Genomic DNA, 15,494 nt, shown 5'->3' with positions numbered 1-15,494 from the left:
ACACGCAAAACATCATCACGCTGAATCTTCCAGAGGGCGTCCTACCCCACACCGTCAAGGGCCTCCTCTCCTTCTCGCTCTTCTTCACGTACCCGGTCATGATGTTTCCCGTCATTCGAATCCTGGAGAAGAAGTTCCTCTCAGACCCTTCCAACGAGGTCACCAAAGGGGTGAGGGGACCAAGTCATCATTATTTACTTCCTTGCATTGCCATTAATTTTATGAACACACATGTGGCAATTTCTCTCTGTGGATTGCTGTCTGCAAAATCATGTGTATAGTAAATTATGTACAATTACCAATCTTTGTATATGCAGTATGCTCTTGTATATATTTTTTAGAAATTCTGTATAAAGGAGGGCAAAGCAAACAAAACTGGAAGCAGATAATTACCTCCGCCAAGGGGGGAGATTATGTTTTCGTTACCGTTGGTTTGTTTGTTTGTCCCTGTGCAAAATAACTCAAAAAGTTGTGCACGGATTTGGATGAAACTTGCAGGAAAGGTTGAGAATGACACAAGTAACAGATGATTAAATTTTCGAATTTTTGAGGAATTTATGGAGGATTTTTTATATTTTGGCAGGTAGGGTCAATGAACTTGGGAGTTCAAGCTGCGCATTTTTTAGGTTTTCATGCGCGCACTAAAGTGCATGCTCTCGTTTCTGCTAGGGCGAGGCGCGCTGCGCAGCTGAGGGTTTATGACGTAACAAAGGCTTCGATCTACTTTGGGAAATCGGGCGATTTACGTATTGGTGGAAATCACTGATCTCTATGGAAGAGCCCAAAGAGCTTTTCCTGAGTGGTGGAGAGGAGACAAATCTTTTTTGGAAGAGCAAGATCATCGGTGGAAAGTATATAGCTGCTTGGCGGAGGTCTGCGCTCTCAGAGTGCTTTTCTAGTTATGAATGTAGACATTACATACATAAATGGTCAGTTTTGTCCAATCCTCTTAACATTTTCCTTGGGTTTCCATTTCTGTTGTGTTTGTTTCATGGAAGCATGATGAACAGTGCCAGCCATTTTTTTTTTTAATGTATTGATTAAAGTGCACATATTTGTACAAGCAAGTTCATCAGTACTATCACTCATGCACTCATAGATTATTCCTTTGCTGAATATCTAGCAAAGAAATCTGTTAAGGTACATTTCATGTTTTAAAATTGTTGTGCATGCATCATCAAATGTTCTCTCTCACTAGTAAGTTTTGTATGCCTTATATTTGAAAGACCCAGAGGTGCTGTGAATTCGTTTCCAATATTCCGTCATGATTTTGTATTTTTGTCTTTTACTTTTTAATTCTTTTATTTCACATGCCATGGAGACATGGCTATGGTAAACTGAGCATGATGTGATCACAGTTGATTTAACACTTAATAGTCAATAATCATCAATTCCTGAAAAGTGATTGTTGGATACAGAGCGAAGCCTTGTACATATTGTATGAATTTGTCTGTTACTCCTCCACATGTAAACCTTCCCCCATCCTTCCTCAGAATCTGCTCCGGCTGGGCATGGTGCTGACAACAGCGGTGGTGGTGGTGCTGATACCAAACTTTACCACCCTCATGGCCCTGGTAGGGGCGAGCTGCTGCACCCTATTAGCCTTCATCCTACCCGGAATCATCCACTGGAAGATATTCCACGAGTGAGTTTGTGTATTCAGTGAATCCCCCCCCCCCCCCACATCTTTCTTGATGGTGGTCACCCTCATTTCTAGAACAGCTTGTCTCAGATATATACCCATGTGTTGCATGAAAAGATCACTTATTTTTTATTCACCCATTATCTCTACATCTCTGTGGAGCATTATTAGTACAGGAAATGTATTGTTTATCACGAGCTGTGTAATATGAGTTCACAGCACAATATTATAATACTCAAACATTGGAAATACTACTAAGTGTCGCGGGAGTTGAGGCAAAAGTGTATAGAGATTTTTGGCGGAGTGCACAAGAAAGATATTGTGTGAAAGTTTGCGTGGTAAGAGGCTGTTTCTGTAGTTTTGTAGTGTGGCACACAAGCTTTTTCTTGAAGAGTGCAGTGCTGAAAAGGACCTTCTCATTCCTAATGATAAATAAGTCCTTTTCAAAATTAAACTCAGTCAAGAAAAAATTGGCATGATGTATCACAAACCTCTAGTGCAGGAGAAAAGATTTTTTTAAAGTTTCTTATAACCATGGAAATTTCTTCTGTATGACTGTTTATAGAGAAACACTTACTGTTCAATTCCCAATCTTTATTTCTGAACAAGTGCTGAAACAGTCCCAGTAGTTGAACTTGATGTATACTTCCTTGTAGTGGTAGATATGGTACCTGGAAATCTTTGAATGATATGGTTGTATCAGTGATCAAATTTGTGATTCACAATTCCCTTGACATCTCTTTATCTCTCCTCCTTGCAGATCAATATCATTAGGAGGCAAAGTTCTGGACATTGTCCTTATTGTCATGGGCCTCATAGCGTAAGTTGGAAAGTCCGTCCTCTTGGCGTACCTGTTTGTCACCTTGTAGCTTGTTAGAACTTTCTCCAGCATTTACGTCTGTTTTTCGATTGACAGGATGTTTTGGTCTGAGACGTGGATTGCATTTAGAATAATAATTGGGCTAATCTCATCTGTAGAAATCAAATTAGTTGATTGCTACAAATTTTGTGTAACGAGGAGTGATCACGTGGGTATTTATTCAGTTGGAATGTTCATCAGAGATAGACGATATGAAATCTGCGTGGTGAAAATATGTTGTATTGCATGAAGAAAACATGGTTTCATATGTTTGATAACTGTACATGCTATGAACTTGAGAGCATGATATTTTGTGAAAAGGGACTTATGAGACAGTTTTAGAAGTGGTTGAATTAGTGACTAAAAACCATAGTGAAAGAATGAGAATTGAAGCATTACTTCTCTTCAAGAACCAAAGTGGATAATTTAAACATCATGGAAAATTTATCTGTTGCTTTTGTGTCAAGGGAGGCATTGCAAATGTAGTTTGTGGAATATCAGTTGACATGCAAAATTTACGAAAATAATCCTTGCAAGATATATGGCCTGTGCAATAGAGTAGATTTATATAATATTCTTGACATATACTCAAATAATCTTCCTACCCTTTGAAATAGATACAGATTACAATGTTACTCAGATTCCTGAATAATGTGTCATATTACACATACATGTAGGTCAGATCTGCACATTACAAATGACTGTGCCTAAGTGTAAATCAGCATGTTTTATTCTTTCTTTCTACTATTTTCACTTGCAGAACAATCCTTGGGACACAAGATGCCCTCAAGAGGATGTTTCCCAGCTTGGAGCAGTCTGGTGATGCGATCCAAGGACCGGTGGTATGATGATAACCATAGGCCTTTCTTCATCATCATCATCATCATTATCATCATTCCAGGAGGACCAAATAGAAGTGACATTTAACTTGGTGCTCCAAGCATCATTTCATAGCATGGCTAGAGAGCAAAACAGAAGGAGAGAGGATAAAGATATTTGTTACACCTCGAGATGTGTGCAGAGGACCGCAACTGACTGTAGATTCCGTGCGTGTCTTGTAGAAAAGTGGAAATAAATTTCCACATGAATACTCTATGAATATTCGGTGAGCAGACTCACAAATGATGAGTCGTTTGTGTTGTCAACTCCAGGCTACTTAATCTACTTGTACCGCGGATGAGGAGCAACAGTGTCAACTCGGCAGAGAAAGAGAGTGATATCTATATTAGGTGGATGGCAGTTATCTTCGATCGGTACCTTATGGAGCATTTCAGCATAATTACAGTGCTGTGTGCATTGTGCAAAGAGGTATACTCATTTAACCATCAGCGTGCCAAGCCCATGTTGACATTGCATGCGTCTGCATGGCATATGCATTGCAGGGTGCCATAATATGCTTTCCCACAACTGAGATGCACCTGTTGATTTTTTTTTTTTTTTGTAGGAATATATTGTAATTGTGTGCATAACTGATTCCATGTATTTGTTTGTTTGTTTGTGTGTGTGTTTTAATTAATCCCACATTATTGTAGCTTTACTTGTTTGTCAGTAAAGATGTCTTTTGCTTGAGTCAACCACCGCTGTGTGTCTGAAGAGTTATGGTACTTTGGCGCTTCATTGCACCTTAGCACTGGCTGAAAACTCCAATGTGCACATGTACAGTAGAGGCAGAGGTGGTTCAAGCATAGATTTGTTTGAAATGAGTAGATGGGAAGCCACTTGGATGTTTTTTTGTTTGTATAAATGGTTCCTGCCGTGCCAAAAGTGTTGGCTCCTTATTAGTCTGGGAATATCATTGTTGTCGCCTGATTTAATAAAATGTCTGACTGTCTTCCTCTCATTCTTGTAAAGGCTGATGCTCTTCAGTCTGGTTTCATTTAACAAAATTTTTTTTTTCACTGTTATTGATATGGTGATAATTTCCTACACATTATGGGTCAGAGTCTATCTTGAATGTGTGATTATGTACTGGATACCCTTGAATTACTCTCACTGAATTGCTCCACTGCTCAGGCTCTGACGATTCTTTTTTTTTTCTTTTTTTGCTCATTACATAAATGTAGAAAGCTTTCATGTTTCGTCTGGCTTTCATGCCCAAAGAAAGTTAGTTGTTGTCGTTGTACACTATGAGGGGGTGTTGATGGGTTGGCCCTTCCATGTTCTGATATCGTAGTGTCAGGTGTTGCCGTCATGCAGGGTTTCAGGTTTTGTAAAGCCTCTCCTCTTGTTTACACATCCTGCCCCTATTTACCTTCAGTGATACTGTGGCACTATTCATATTGACATGTTCTTGTTGATGAAAGCATGCAGGTGACTCTGTCTTTTGTAAGCTTCAAGAGAATCATTGATATTCTGACTTTCATACTGATTGTCATATCCCCCTTTCTTGTTTACATGTGAGCAACAGAGTAGTTTCTTTGAAAACTTAACTATCTTATATATAAGTGTGACACAACATTTAGATTTACATTTACATTGCTACACAGTCCCATACAATGGAATGCAAATATGAATTTTTCTGCTGACAGGAAGGGTAAGCTGTAAAGATCTGCACTGGTTATATTGCTTTTTTTGTCGTCAAAGGGAACCAAGTCCTTTGAACCGTTTCAATAAAAGAGCGGATATGTGAGTGAAAAATCACCTATCCCCAGACTCTGATTGTCAATGGTGCTCGTTGTACCTCCCCCCTGTGTGCTAGTCCAGTCAATGCTACTTGTGTACATGATGAATTTGACAAATACCATGTGATCTCCATGTTTTAGTCAGTGTTTTTTTTTTTTTTTTTTTAAATTGGACAGATAACCTCATATTCACATCATGTTATACCAAGGAGGTACTAGGCTTGCCTAGTACCTCCTTGGTTTATACAAAGGCGTAAATATGTGTGTGCATCAAACTGACTTCTTGTACAGCACCATGTCAGTATGAAGTGGTCCAGTTGTTATTATTTTTGTTGTTATTATTCATATTCTTCTTCTTCTATTTATTGTTGTTATTATTATTATTATTATTATTATTATTATTATTACTGCCATGTTACAGGGTTGAATCTGTAATGCTCACTCATATTTTCAAGTATTTGCTCACTTTCCATTTCCATTTTATGTTTATTTGGTGTAAAAGATTAACAAAAACAAAAACAGAAAAAAACACATGTCATCCTGTTACGGGTACATATTGCAAAAGCAGGGACAGATGATGTGGGGGAAAAGAACAGAGTGTAATCAATCTGTTTACTTGATAGGGCAGGCAAGAATGGGCAAAATTAACCTAGTGAATTGGTCCTCAAAGGGGACAATTAGTTTTGTATGTTTATGATATACTTTGTGGGATTCACAGAGTAATCTTGTGACCGTCAAAGTGTGTGTTATCTATTTAGAATTTGCCCCCCAAAAAAGGGGTAGAGAGAATTGTTAGATAAAAGAATAGCAATGCAATAATTTATCGAATCGTTCAGGTCTGATGATGTCAATTGTATGAGAAAAGAAAGACACTGTGGGAGAAATTTCTCGGCAGAAGTAAGAACAGGTGAAAAGGACGATTCTATGGTGTTCATTACATAGACACTGATGTGTTTGATTAGATGCTTTAGATGTATTTATGCGCTGCATTGAGCCAGAGATAAGATGTGCAGCAAGTATTCTCAATGTGATGATATCGGCCAGAGTTGAAAAGGTCGTGTATTAAAGCTAGTCCATTGATAATGCAATGTTTGAAAAAATTTTATTGCAAAAATGCAATTCAGAGATCCTGTACCTTGGTATGACAATCGGCGTCCAATAATGAGTAATGACACATATGCAGTTGTACACTTATTTCAGGCCTGTTTCAGTCCGTTAACAAAATGTAAACCATAGATTTGATGTGAGTTTGGGGCATGGAGTTTGAATATCCCTGGAATCAATTGTATGATTCGACAGACCATGTGATGACTTGTTTTGTGGGTAGAGTTGTTCTTCTTAGTATTTACAGTGTAGAGAGGTGAAACTGAAGATGATGGCAATTCTACACACTCAAATGTCTTCCAGCCAGTAGCATACAATGTACAATATTATGTGTTTGTTTCATGCATTCAAAATATACTTGATATCGATGCAGTCCAATTATGACTGCTGACTCTAGCATGTAAATATTTACACCACAAGAAGAGAGTTATATATTTTTTTTCCTTGTATTTTAGACCTGTATGATTATTGTTTAATTACTATTTATTTTGTTGTTGTACATTGTAGGCTGTATAATGAACGAATGTTAGTGAATGATATTAATGCACCACTTGTGTACAACTAAGTGATGTTTATTGGTGAATATTGCGTATACATGTGTATGCTAAATAGTGTTAGCCACATTTAATCATGGTCTTTGAATTGATACGCTGTGATACCATGTGCAACATACATGTATAGGTCAATTGCTACTATGTTGTGTCTAGCTTCACCCCAAATTGCCAGCCAAAATATTGATGTCTCAGATTTCAGCACGTGCCTTGTAGTATTGGATTTGCTTTGAACGCTACACTTTGTGACCCAACTGTATCATCGCTAAGGTAAAAATGGAGGACACTGTTATGAAATTTTTCCTTCGTCAGAACACGGGTGCATCAATGTTTGACTGATTTCTTCAGACCTGGCTGTTCTTGAATCAACATAGAAGCACAATGTAGTAGAGGGATTTTAGAAGGTGTGCTTATTAAAAAACAAAACAAAAACATAGATATATATTTACTGTGATAATGATATTAAGAGGAGTATATGATATTATCATAACAATAAAAGAATTTATTGTAAGGATGCACTAACTTGATGACACACATGGTAAAGTGAAATTGACAGATGGTGAAAATTTTTGCGCCATTTAATAGATTATCAGAAGCTGTGAATGTCAGATCATTTCAAATTCATCTAATGTTGCTTCTTGTGTTGGACCGTGCAAACTGCAAATCACCAGTAGAGTGCACTCCCGTCATTATGAATGCAGTTATGATGAAAATCTAGTTTCAACAAAGTAAAATTCAGGCCCAAAACTTCTCAGATAGATGTATATTTATTATCTTTATTTGTTCGGTTATAATGAAAGAAAACTGTCAGTCCCATGGACTTTGTTATAATGGGAGTTGACTGTTTATGAATATGATAAAGAATAGGATATAGAGCGCTGTATCTACTTGATACATTTGCAAGAAGTCGCATATAAAACCTCCCCCACATTCAAATGCATTCTGCCACTCAAGATGAGTCCAGTTTCACAGATACCAGTACAAGAATGTCAAAAATCTGTATTACCCTATTAGAGGCAGGTAAAACTAGTTATTAAGAGGGGACATGCATTTTCAGTTTTCTTTTTAACTGTTATAGAAATTGTAGATGACATGTTGATTGTAGTGCCGTCTCCTTCATTCAGCGTATAAGAATATTGCGTAGTTACAACAGTGTTGCTTAGATTAATATTCATCTCATTTTTGTTGTCATGTCATACCTGCAATTAATCAGAGGCTGAATACGTTGATAGGGAAGAGTACATTCACTAACGGGGGAAATGGATGAATTAATGGGGCAAACAATTTTTTTGATGAAAATTAATAAGAGCGAATGAAGTGGAGTCCAGTAGTAAATTTGATATATATCTGTGAAGTTCAGAACAGCTAATGGTAGGTTATCATGGCCACACCTCATGAGAATGAACGATGACAAGTCTTGATGTAAAAGTGAATATAAACATTATGTAATGGGTGCAAATAATTATGTGCAAGAGGACACATTGATAAAGGCACTGTTCAACGATGTTTCCAGTTTGACAAATCTGAGCTGTGTGGGTCTACCATACCCGATACCAGTGTCTCTGACAGTTTGCAAAGATGAAGCTGCGAAATAATGTGTGGTTGAAAATGAATGCCAAATGCTTAAAAATGTGAAAATGTGTGTCACTGGTTTTGCCATTAGTTATATAATATTGGATGGCCTTGAGATTAATACAAGGAAATATTGGACGAGCTATGCACAAATATTGGACGAGTCGAAGACGAGTCCAATATTTTGCTTAGCGAGTCCAATATTTCCTTGTATTAATCTCAAGGCCATCCAATATTATATAACTAATGGCAAAACCAGTGACACACTGTAAGGATAATAATTATATAATATTGGATGGCCTTGAGATTAATACAAGGAAATATTGGACGAGCTATGCACAAATACAAATATTGGACGAGTCGAAGACGAGTCCAATATTTTGCTTAGCGAGTCCAATATTTCCTTGTATTAATCGAAAATAGGACATTCAATATCATCATTATTATCCTACAGAGGATTTTAGCAAAGAATGTTTTCACTTTGGCCTACCCTTTCTGTCTCCGACTCCGAGTGCTGTTCCTACTGTGTAGTGATCCCGACATGGGGTATGGTATAGTCAGGTATCCTATTATCGAACGGTATGCTATTACCGAACGCGTACTTTGTCAATGGAGCACGTACAACTCGAATACGCATTCATTGCATTACGCGCTGTTATCTCAGTCACAGGGGAAGCCAGTGCCGAAAATTGCTAAACTGCAGCAAAAAACAAAACAAAACGTAAATTTACGTAATAATTGCTAAAATTTCGATGTTCGTTGTCCTGCGTTGATAAACATTGACCGAAAATACAATGTACAATTTTCCCCATACAGAGGGCGCATGTTCGGTAATACAATACGATTTGCGTCGGTAAAAAGAGACAACTTTTGTGGAAGGGTTATTTGAAATACGGATTTTTTTCTAGAAGTTGGTTTATTTTCAAGTATTTTTGTTACAGCTAAAGTCATCAGCATTTCAATAATCTATAAGGATATTTTTGGCTGAATTATTGCATAATATTGCCCGTTTGGAGCAATAAAACAAAAATCGTTTGGTAATAGGATACACCTCCATACATGTACACTCTTCAGTGCAAGTTAATCCACTTCAGTCTCTGATAAAACAGTGATCTATGTATCCAAGGTAGCCGTCATGTTACTGCTAGACCGAGATCTAGCTAATTTAGACCAGAATTAGATGTATTTGTATCCGAGATCTGAGAAACAATTCACGTCACATCTATCGTAGATCGTGAAAGATCGAATTAGGCTACTACTACCACAACTAGTCCTACTGTGCTGTATATAACGTACTTGTACACACGTACGTACATGTACAGTAACTGTAATATGCGTATCGCGCATGCAAATGCAAGCGCAGCGGCGGCGGCCGGCTACATTATATCGCGCGCGGGCTATCTAGTTTAGCGCTGAGCATGCAGAGCTGCAGATCAATCGTCGCCTTGCGCCTGCATGCACAAAAAAATGCAACTTGTTTTCATCAAACCTAAATTTAACTTCCTGTTATGAAAGTGATATTTTGAAAAATTGTGTGAAAAACAATTATATAATATTGGATGGCCTTGAGATTAATACAAGGAAATATTGGACGAGCTATGCACAAATATTGGACGAGTCGAAGACGAGTCCAATATTTTGCTTAGCGAGTCCAATATTTCCTTGTATTAATCGAAAATAGGACATTCAATATCATCATTATTATCCTACAGAGGATTTTAGCAAAGAATGTTTTCACTTGACTTAGGCCTACCCTTTCTGTCTCCGACTCCGAGCGCTGTTCCTACTGTGTAGTGATCCTGACATGGGGTATGGTACATGTACACTCTTCAGTGCAAGTTAATCCACTTCAGGTCAGTCTCTGATAAAACAGTGATCTATGTATCCAAGGTTGCCGTCATGTTACTGCTAGACCGAGATCTAGCTAATTTAGACCAGAATTAGATGTATTTGTATCCGAGATCTGAGAAACAATTCACGTCACATCTACCGTAGATCGTGAAAGATCGAATTAGGCTACTACTACCACAACTTTTCTAGTCCTACTGTGCTCTATATAACGTACTTGTACACACGTACGTACACATGTACAGTATAGTAACTGTAATATGCACATCGCACATGCAAATGTAAGCGCGGCGGCGGCGACCGGCTACATTATATCGCGCGCGGGCTATCTAGCAGTAGCGCTGAGCATGCAGAGCTGCAGATCAATCGTCGCCTTGCGCCTGCATGCACAAAAAAATGCAACTTGTTTTCATCAAACCTAAATTTAACTTCCTGATATGAAAAATTGTGTGAAAAACAATTTCAACTAATTGATATATGAAATTTGTTTGTATAAACACAGAATTTTAGAAGAAACGATATTCTAGTTAATTCGTGATTGACCAATCACAGACGTTTTTACTTCTTATTTCAGGTCATCTCGTATATATCTCAACCAATCACGGTGCAGTTTATAAAAACTTTGGGGAATCCCCCTCTTGCCGTCCAATATTTTAAATATTGGTCGCCTCGGCAAAAAATATTGGTCGAGTTCAACAAACTTTTTAAGTGGGTTGGAGGTTATGAGGTGCGTCGACAAAATAACACTTGTATTTGGGCTCTAAAAATCCTCTGTATGGATAATAATTTCAACTTATTGATATATGAAATTTGTTTGTATAAACACAGAATTTTAGAAGAAACGATATTCTAGTTAATTCGTGATTGACCAATCACAGACGTTTTTACTTCTTATTTCAGGTCATCTCGTATATATCTCAACCAATCACGGTGCAGTTTATAAAAACTTTGGGGAATCCCCCTCTTGCCCTCCAATATTTTAAATATTGGTCGCCTCGGCAAAAAATATTGGTCGAGTTCAACAAACTTTTTAAGTGGGTTGGAGGTTATGAGGTGCGTCGACAAAATAACACTTGTATTTGGGCTCTAAAAATCCTCTGTAAGGATAATAATACTCAATATTCCCAGTAAGCTGTCGTGTTAGATAACACACTGTAAAGTGGAAATTTTTTGCACAAGTTATCTTCACGCTCGGCCAGGTAAAAGATGAATTTAGCATGTTTTTAGTTCCACAGAATCAAAATATGAAATATTACCACATTGTCTAACAAGCAAAAAATGTGCATGCTTTTATATTCATTGTTGTTTTATATTGTGCAAAATATGTGAAAATTTCCATTTTACAGTGTATCGTGGAATGATGTAATGGCTTGATTGTTCAAAGGTGGCTTGTTAATGACACAAGTTTACAAACTTTGTTGATAAACTGACCATATAAAAATAATACTTTGTATAAGTATAATGTTTTCAGAGTGTAATAATGGTTGTGAATAATATAGCTAGTACAGGTGTATGTGCTGACATAACATAAAACTGATTAGCCCTGGATTCCTAGCCCGTGTAAATTCATTTTTCTGACTTTTTCCGTAGATCGACAAGTTGCTCTATGAATTTAAAGATATCTTTCTGTTTGTCAAATTTTTGTTCTTGTTTTTTGCTTTGGGATTTTTTTTCCACCCAAACATTCCATAGAAAGATGGGGATCCTTCAAAACTCTTGTAAAATATAATGAGCAATAAGCCAGTTTTCTGATGCATCAGATTTATATTTGTTCTGCACTTCCATGGTATCAAATGACCAAATTATCCTCGTTTTGACAATACTTAGCATTTCCACAGTAGAATGCAGATAGCATACCTTGGGAAAAGTCTGCCTGAAAAAGTTGTTCCGTATGATGAAATTGTGTTCATTGTCAGTCAATTCAATTACATTAGTAGTCAGAATCAATAAAAAGCAAAATAAAACAAAAAATAATATTTCATTTGATCATCAGTACAATTTGTAATACCAGACATTATTATTGCCTTCATACACAATACGGAAATTACTATGTAATGGGTTTTTAAACACCAGTAGCAATCTGCATATATGTTAAGAGTAAACATTGACACCAATAGTAGCAGGTGTATGATGTTATCACCAGTGTAAGTGTCTGTGTATTTAAATGTATTTGATTGGACATATACATGCATGCACTTTCACCAGTAGTTACTGGTGGCTGTGTGTTGTAATTGATTTAGTTAGGTGCAGACATCAGTACACCTTCACGAGTAGTCCAGGTGTATGTGCATGTAAACTGTGTTGAATTAAACATGTGCACCTGTACACTCGTAACATTAGTGCAAGCTGTTCGTATGTGTATGTGCCAATTACATGTAATTGTTTTGTCAACTTTAATCAAGACACAAAGTTTTGATGTTTAGGCTGACAGAAAACTATATGGTATTGTTCATTGGAAAATAAAATTGGAAAGGAGAAAGTGAAACAAACAGGCAGTGGATGGACTGAAAAAATTGAGATCAGAGGAATATGTTAATACATCAGTGTAAATCAACACAACATCCTTTAGGCATCTCAGTGATTGTGATCTTGTGACTGTTTTCTTCTTTATCTAAAATTTCTCATTTTTCATTAAAAAAAATGGACTCAGAGTGTAATGATTATTTTTATTCTTCTGGAGAAAGTGACTTTTCTCATGTCGGCTACATATGAGAACATGACATTGTCTCATATTTTTTATCAGAATCATGGAAGAAATTTTCCTTTGTAAAAGAAATATTCTCATGAAAAAAAAAAAATGTAGATGGAAGGGATATCACATTCCTGTGGCAGTTGTCACTAGCTTCCCATGGGATGTACAGTGGACTCCTGTTACAACGAAGTCCTAGGGACCAGCAGTTTCTTTCATGTCAAAATTTTCTTATAACCGAGCAAATAAACAATTAAAAAAAAACTAAAAAACAGAGAGCTGATAATTTTGCAACCTGGACTTTTATTTTGTTGTAAGCGGAATTTCGTTATCACCATGTTCGTTATGACGCGAGTGCTACTGTATTGTTGGTCGACATGTGGACATTACAATTCTTGTCTGTAGTTTCATGATTTTCTCCTGTGCAATTCAAAGCAATAACAATATTCTAATATACAGTATTTACAATGAATCTGTTGCTTTTGTTTCAAGGAATATACATGAGGTGAATTCTTTTCACAGTCTTTGTCTTGAACAGACCGGACCAAAGATTCAACTGTAGTGTCCTCGAGCCAGACAGACTCTAGTTCAGCATGTACAATGTACATGTAGTTGTGAAGAGTGGAGTCACAAAGACGTGTTTTAGAGGCAGGAAATGATCTAACCTTTTTGTGAATGCCGACACCCAGCAGCAGCATGGCATGGTTACAACTTACGTGAATGAGATGTATTGTAAAACCAGAAACTTTCGCGCAATGAAATTTTTGCGAACTGGCGACTTGGCAGTCAATGTATTGTGTAGACAAAAGCTTTTGCGTTCATTTTACTTCCGCTAATCTTTGCTCCTCACAAAATGCGCAAAAGTTATCAGTATGTTACTTACAATGTTATATGCTGTCAATGTGCAGTGAAATGATGACTGATTTGTCTTCTGTTTATTTTTAAGTGACATTATCAAACATTGTACATGATTCTTGTATTGTCTGAATAAAAATCTGGGAAATTGTTACATGGACACAACATAATTTTTACAGATGCATTGTTGAATGTGGTATAGCAGTGTGCAATGCCTGATGTGTTTGATGTATCACTACATTGTGAATAGTACGTTTTGCAGAATGCTCAGCTGAATACCAATAGCATTTAAACTAATGAATTTCTTTCAGCAATGATGAAATATGAAAGCTTGTAAGATTGTTGGGTGGGAAGTGTTTTGTAGGATATTTTTTTTCTGACATATTTGCTCTCAGCCAATCAGATGCAAGGATTTCAGTGGCTTGTAAAAATTTGTCAGAAGAAAGTTTTCTGTAGTTCACCATGAACAAAATATTAATCATGTAAGATCTTCCATTTTACAGTAACGCATCCTCATCATAATACTTGTCATAATACCAAGTGAACTGTCCAAGGAGGGGCTAAATCTTGACATGTAATCATATAGACACAAATTTCAGAAGCCTCAAATTAGTGACCAGATTTCAAGATGACCTGTCATCTTTATTCCAATGAAATATACTTCTTGTATCTACAAAAATTCTTACATTTATTGACAGAAGCATATGGACAGTGACAATAAATTATGTAATCTACAATATCTTACATACTCTGTATACAATGTATATGATATATCACAACCCATATACATTGTATGGTGTACATTATCAGGAATTTTTGTTCATTCACATGCGGATTCATAACTTATTCTATACATTCTGATATGCCATGCTTGACTCAAACATTTTTAGTGGCTATGTACTTTGCTGTTACTTTAACCAAGCTTTTACATCACCATTCGATCATATCCATCCTGAGACTTTGGTCACAGTGTGAGCCTTATACACTTTGTGAGAGGCAAGACAACAGCTTCCACGGAGAAGGCACTTGTGATGTTAATTAGACTACTTACTATTTAAAAGGGAAAGTGGTAATCTCTACGTATTGACACTTTAATTTGAGGACATCTGTTCCATACCTGCCAACCTTAACCCGTTGAGGACAGACTGATTTTGCTGCAACAGGCATTTCCCATAGACACCTGCCCAAGTATACTCGGGACTCGTCCTCAACGGGTTAAAATTCAGTAAATAGAAATGACTGGAAGAAAATAATGCAAAAATAAGAATCTTCACCCATCTTCCATACATCATTATTAGCAGGTGTTGATAAAGATAGGAACACAAGGTTAAGTGAAGGTTCATTTTTTCCAAGGAAATAGAAATTTTCCTATCAAATGGGATCAGTTGGTAGGTAAGCTGTTCTGCTCAGTGATCACAGAATACCGCTGTCTAGTTGTAAGGAAACAAACTACTGTAAAAATGGTTTCTTTCGCGTACAGAAACTTTCGCGGTTTCCATCGGTGCCAACTTTTTCGCGTGTGTTTAAATTCGCGGTTGGTAATGATAGTGTTGTAACAAGTGACGAGTTCAAAACATTTTCGCGTGATGTTAAATTCGCGGTTCAACCTCAAAGCGCGAAAATAAAACCACCGCGAAAGAAACCACTTTTACAGTAGAAAGAAAGTGGAGGAGTGGAGAATAAATCCAGGAAAGTATTTGTGGCTTTCTTGGGATGACGGGCCTCTTTTGTTTGGAGTCCATATGTGTAACAC

At 37.0% G+C, this 15,494-nt stretch overlaps 1 protein-coding gene across 1 annotated transcript in view; it reads left to right on the top strand.

Moving 5' to 3' along the window:
* LOC139722228 (uncharacterized) overlaps window positions 1-3,588 on the top strand; it is a 14,075-nt gene extending 10,487 nt beyond the window's left edge. The window contains exons 11-14 of the mRNA XM_071633539.1: window positions 1-170; window positions 1,494-1,645; window positions 2,403-2,462; window positions 3,262-3,588. The exon at window positions 1-170 is cut by the window's left edge and continues 13 nt beyond it. Of these exons, the coding sequence (XP_071489640.1) occupies window positions 1-170; window positions 1,494-1,645; window positions 2,403-2,462; window positions 3,262-3,349 (470 nt within the window). The 3' untranslated portion in view covers window positions 3,350-3,588. The remainder of the gene's footprint in view (window positions 171-1,493; window positions 1,646-2,402; window positions 2,463-3,261) is intronic.
* Window positions 3,589-15,494: the final 11,906 nt, after the last annotated feature.

The sequence above is a fragment of the Diadema antillarum genome, unplaced genomic scaffold, assembly GCF_040938485.1.
Source record: "Diadema antillarum isolate AM-2024a unplaced genomic scaffold, OU_Dant_1.0 scf00000162, whole genome shotgun sequence".
Classification (NCBI taxonomy): Eukaryota; Metazoa; Echinodermata; class Echinoidea; order Diadematoida; family Diadematidae; genus Diadema; species Diadema antillarum.
The sequence above is the reverse complement of the archived record's forward strand: the minus strand, read 5'-3'. Positions and strand labels throughout refer to the sequence as shown.